Source organism: Arachis duranensis, chromosome 4 (assembly GCF_000817695.3).
Source record: "Arachis duranensis cultivar V14167 chromosome 4, aradu.V14167.gnm2.J7QH, whole genome shotgun sequence".
NCBI lineage: Eukaryota > Viridiplantae > Streptophyta > Magnoliopsida > Fabales > Fabaceae > Arachis > Arachis duranensis.
This window is the reverse complement of record NC_029775.3, coordinates 112,709,953-112,715,663: the sequence shown is the minus strand read 5'-3', so window position 1 is coordinate 112,715,663 and position 5,711 is coordinate 112,709,953. Positions and strand designations below refer to the sequence as shown.

The window sequence follows — 5,711 nt, the reverse complement described above, 5'->3', positions numbered from 1 at the left end:
CACAAAATATGGCATATTTAAGCAACCAACATTAAATCCCAAACGGTTTAAAACTTGTTCAACATTTCTTGCTAGATTATAATGTCCCCTAAGTTGTTTTGCCTAAGTCTTTCTAACATATCATCAGCATTTTGACCATGTCTAGGCATATGGACATCATAATTAGGAATTACTCCACCGTTTTGATTGACATTATCAAATCTTAAACCTGGTTATCATTTTCTTCTAAATTTACCACAGTAGCAATCATATTGACTTGCCTATTTAATTGTTCAATTCTAGTATTTGTATTTCCTAAAAGAGGATTTAAAACTGTCACCATTTGATGAGTTAACATGTTTACTAGATAATGGTGGCTTTCATCCATCTGTTGCCTAATATTTGCTAAAGATCCCACAGTTTGACTAGGTTGATTAACAGGCATTGCTCTCGACATGTCAGGAAATATAGGTCTGGAATTTTCTACCCTAGTGACAGTGGACGTAGTAGAATTAGATGCACTGTTATTTCCTGTATTAATAGCATGTGAAAAATTTTATTGTGATACATGTGAACCTGACACCCCAAAAACAGGTACATTTGACATGCCATATGGATTTTGATAGAGTATTTTGAAAAGTTGAGTAGAGAGGCACAGGCAATCCTTGTGTCACCATGGGGGGACATACCCTGGTGGCAAGCCATATGGTGGCCACCCCCACAGTATTTATATGAGTTGCATTTAACCCTGTATGGGCATGGCCAACGCCATCATGCCTCACTAACATCAAGGTAGGCTCTGCATTTGAAATCACAGGAGAATTCTCGAATTCATTTTCTCTAATTTCATCACTAGAAGTAGAAGAAGATGCTGCAGAAGTATTTGACATGTCAACTGACGCTGATTTTCTTGGCTCTGGACGCACGAACTTATCGCTGCGCAACCACATGCAAACTCAAAAACTTTTGGTTTTCTTTTTGACAACTACAATCTATTGACAAGGTCCCACCAGGCGTGCCAATTTGTTTTACTCAAATTTTTGTTCCATTGTTAACAACAAATAAATCAACATTTTTCGAGTTTTGTTTCACAATCTTAATTTAAGGAGCGGAAACGACTCCTTTTATGGGTATCTCAATATCGCAACTGTAACGTCAGATAAATTTAAAAGGAATAAAAGTAACAAATAAACATATAAATGCAAGGTGCCGGTGGCAAAGTAAATTACAGAAATTGAAACAAATAGGAAATTAAAAAGAAGATGAAAGAAGAAACATGAACGTAAAAGAGAAGAAAACATAAGAGTAGAGAAATTTTATTAATAAAAACTGAGAAAAAGTAAAGTACAAGTGTTTGAGTTAAGAGGAATTACTTAAGATTCCTAATTTTACTCTGTGATGCCAAGGGGCTGAGAGCGTTTTGGATTTCTAAGTGTTTTCCAAGAAGAACTGAACTGATTACAACATGTTCCTAAAGCTCTATTTATAGACTAGCCTAATCTCAACGGACAATTACTCTTTGTACACCACTTGCAGAAAATTTGAATTTCTTGTAACTGTTCCCGCACTTCTAATATATAGGAATATTACCAAATAACTAATTATTTATTTTTATAATTTTCTTATAAAAATAATATTTTGTCTAATACTAAGTCATAATAATTTTTTGCGAAACAATTACACATGCCACTCTTAATTATTAATCAATGACACCTAATAAAGCATTAGCCACCACAAATTATCCATTCATTCCTATCAGCCTTATCACTTTCATTTCTTTACTCTCACCACCGAATTGAACTTGGCAAAAAAGAAGAAAGAAAGGCCGAGAGAGAGAATGTGAGCTTTCATGGAAACCATGAGTTTCCAGCTTCAATTTATTGAGATTCGTAATTCCAATGATGATTTCTAACGTTTTTCTCTTTAGCAGCTCGATCAAAAAGTTTTCTGGAGCTTTCGTTGATTTTGATTTCGTATAGAGGTAGGGAGGTAGGGGGTTTCGTTTTTAAAATTACAAGTTTTTAATTTAAAAATACCAAAAAATTTATTGAGTAATTACAAATAATTTACACGTATTTTGTGTGTCTAATTGATGAGAATTTGTTGTAATTGTAAGTGTTGGTCGATTTGGTGTTACAGCCTCCGACGTACTTCACGTCTAGGAACTGTCGTTCGAGTTGTGTATGTGAGAGAATGAATGGAGTATCTGCAAAGACATTCCGATGCCTAAGTTAGTAAAAGAATAAGCAAGTTTAGAGTGTACTGGAACTTAGTTTATCTGAGTGTATCAATATATTTATAGTGGTGATACAATAACCATCTTTGATGCAGTTTCACTTCTAATGGCGGATAACCGTTTATTTATCTTAGTGTCCTTGGGATATTTCTTATAGAAGTGGGTGAAAGATTTGAGAACGCAGTTACTTATTTAAATAAGTATTATCTATCAGTTATTGTCGAATCCGACTTCTTTGGAAAGGTAAAGTAAGCGGTAAAAGGCCATCTTTAAAATTTTTTTGACTTACTTGAGCCTAAGTTATAATATTGGCTAAAATATGAACCATTATTAATGTTAAAAAAATATAACACAAATTAAAGTTATGCCGATAAATAGAGTTTCATTACATAATTGGGTTGTATTATTCACAGCCTCGCTAGGCCCACCCTCTTAGCCCATGACATTTGAACGGAGCCGTTTATATCCTACTGCACTATGGATTCGACTTCAACAACTTTTTAACTCTGTCCTCATTGCTCAAAACTCAAAGAATGTTTATGGTAATTCACCGCACACAACACGACAAAAATTTTAATTTCGATCGGACCGTACTTGATATACCAATATCACAATAAAATAATGGCACACTTAAAAATTTTCCATATATATAATTATATACGATTAGAGAAAAAATTCACTACCAATTAATATGTGTACAAAAACACATATTTGTCATATAATTTTTCTATTATACTACTATAAATAAATTTAATTATTTTATTATCAAAATTTTGATTATTCTATTATACTAGATTTGATTATTTAAGTAATTAATTATTTAATTAAAAATTGTACGAATTAATCTATATATGTTTTGTTTCAGACAAAATTTAAAATATAAAAACAAATTAGAATAAAAAGTATAAAAAAAAATGTTTCGTGTCTAAAATATGTCATTATATCTATTTAAAAAAATACCTCAATAAATAAATGGCAAAAATATACTACACCCTTTTATGTAATTATGTCTACTGTAAAGATAAACACTATTTCCTCATTCTTATGTTTCTCAATTTGACCAGAAGAAAAGATTGATCTATAATCGTATTCTCTACTGTCAAACTTGAATTTTATTTTGAAGACAATTAAAATTTTTTGAGAATAAATAATCATTTGTACTCATGAGAGATAAAAATGCTGACATTTGTACCCATGAAAGTTCGAAACTAATCTTGTACCCATGATAGATGTTGTCCGTGTGACAAAAGTGTCCTAACTTGGATCTGAGTTTGGTTCGTGGGTTTTCGAACCTACGTGGCACTTCTACCTCCCCAAGCCACATCTAAGCCAACCATTCACCATCATCATCTTCATCTTCTTCACCATCATCCCCATCCATCACTGTCTCTTCTCAGCCACCGTAACCTCCACTCGCCTTTGGGAATAGAAAAAACCTTTTGGAACCAATCAACCTCACCCCACAGTTCACTATTCTTCTTGCTAACTTGAATCTCAGCACACCAAATGTCCATGTCTTTCCCGTTCCCACCACCACACTCCCACACCACAACCAACTTCCCACCCAAATCAGCCATGGTAGCACCACACAGAAACTGAGGCAACCCCTTATGCAACCCCTTCAGCTCTTTCCATACCCCACTTTTCACATCGAACCCTTTAATCTTCCCCAAGTAATCATAGCAATAAAGAATATCATCCACCACGCACGCCCTCCCTCGCCACCCGAGGTCTAGCTCTGTTCCCACGCTCTCCCAAGCGCCGCATCGGGGATCCAACGCGATGTCGCCGCGATCTGCCATGGCGTACACCTTGCCGTCCACCACGGCGCTTGCGTGCATCCACTTCTCCCGAACCTCCGCGGGGCTCGCCACGCGCTCCCATTTCTCGGAGGCGGGGTCAAGAACCTCCGCCCAGTTGGCCGACCTAGCCCAATTATCGGCGACACAGCTTCCGATGACGTAAATCTTTTCGTCGACGACTCCCGTAGCGGCGAACTCACGGCCGACGCGCATGGAGGGTCCACGTCGCCATCGGTGGAAGCGGCAGTCGAGGAGCCAGATATGAGAGGAGGGAACGTCGTTAATGGAGCCGCCGATGACGTAGATGGTGGAACCAAGAACGGCGTAGGCAGAGCCGATAGCGGGGGGGAAGGTTGGGTGTCGCGGATGTTTGGTGGCAGACGAGAGGAGACCCAGGAATGGAGAAGGTGGCCGCTGCCGCTCTGGGCTTTGGTGGAGAGGAGGAGCTGGCGCTGTGGTTTCTGGGCTCAGCGGAGGTGAAAAGAGGGGAAGAAGAAGAGAAAGGGGCGCAACTGTGTGAGTTGTCACCGGAGATTGTGGTGAAGGGAGGTGGCTGTGGCAGTGCTGAGGTGATGGTGATGGAGGTTATGGTGGCTGGGAAGAGACAGTGATGGATGGGGATGATGGTGAAGAAGATGAAGATGATAATGATGAATGGTTGGCTCAGATATGGCTTTGGGGGGGTTGGGAGTGCCACGTAGGTTCGGAAACCCACGAACCAAGCTCAGATCCAAGTCAGGATATTTTTGTCACACGGACAGCATCTATCATGGGTACAAGATTAGTTTCGAACTTTCATGGGTACAAATGTCAGCGTTTTCATCTCTTATGGGTACAAATGGTCATTTATTCAATTTTTTTGAAGCAGTTGGATTTTTTGGAACATTCTAACATTAATAGCAATTACCTATACACCTGCGATACATAATCAATCCCAAATCTAGATAAGAAATAAGGGTTGTGTTAGACTTTTGATCGTTAATATAAAAAATGAATCGAATTAAAGATGTTATTTACTCTAAAATTAGGTCGTTGTCCAGAAGCAACGCGCTATAGGACTCACGTATAGTGTCAAATGAGTAAGGAACGTTGTATCGGTATCCGAGTGTAATATTAAATGAGTAAGGATTTCCGTGTTTTTGTAAATAGACGAGGCTAAATAAGCTAGTTCACAAAGAAAAAGATAAAGGTAAAGACCGAAGTGACAAAAGGTTAAGATTTGAGACATGGAGTATGATAAAGAGAAGATTAACATCATGTGCCTACAAGGAATAGGTCGGCGTAAAAGCTAGAGAGTTGAATACTTTCGGATTCAAACTTTGGAACACAGAAAAGGTAAAGAATAGGAATCGGGTAGGTATTATCGTGGATAAGCAGTGGAAGAAGGGCGTAGTGGATGTCAAGAGAGTGGGTGATCAGATTATCTCTATCAAACTTGTAGTGGAATGAGGTACTTTTCATGTGATTAGCGCCTACGCGCCGCAAGTGGGTTCGGACGAGCAACACAAGATAAGGTTTTAGGAAGATCTAGAAAGTTTGGTCCAAGACATGTCTTTTGGAGATAAGATTTTCTTAGGAGGAGATTATATGGCCATATTAGAAGAGAATTGACTGTGTATGAAAATATTCATAAAGGACATGGTTTTAGGGTGGTCAATACCGATGGTAAAACTATTCTAGATCTTTTCTCAACC

At 38.0% G+C, this 5,711-nt stretch overlaps 1 protein-coding gene across 1 annotated transcript; it reads right to left on the bottom strand.

The window, feature by feature from the left end:
• Nucleotides 1-3,582: 3,582 nt before the first annotated feature.
• Nucleotides 3,583-5,478, bottom strand: LOC107486015 (F-box/kelch-repeat protein SKIP6-like). The gene is made up of 2 exons (XM_052260693.1): nucleotides 5,322-5,478; nucleotides 3,583-4,529 (listed from the first exon to the last, which is right to left on the bottom strand). The coding sequence occupies exons 1-2, from the start codon at nucleotides 5,476-5,478 to the stop codon at nucleotides 3,583-3,585; spliced, it is 1,104 nt and encodes a 367-aa protein (XP_052116653.1).
• Between the last annotated feature and the right edge of the window lie 233 nt (nucleotides 5,479-5,711).

Excerpts from the sequence above, each read along its gene's own strand:
- LOC107486015 (XM_052260693.1), bottom strand. The coding sequence starts at position 5,478 with ATGAAAAGTACCTCATTCCACTACAAGTTTGATAGAGATAATCTGATC. Across the intron at positions 4,530-5,321 it reads TCCAAAGTTTGAATCCGAAA|TTGCGCCCCTTTCTCTTCTT; the intron begins GTATTCAACTCT and ends CAACTCACACAG.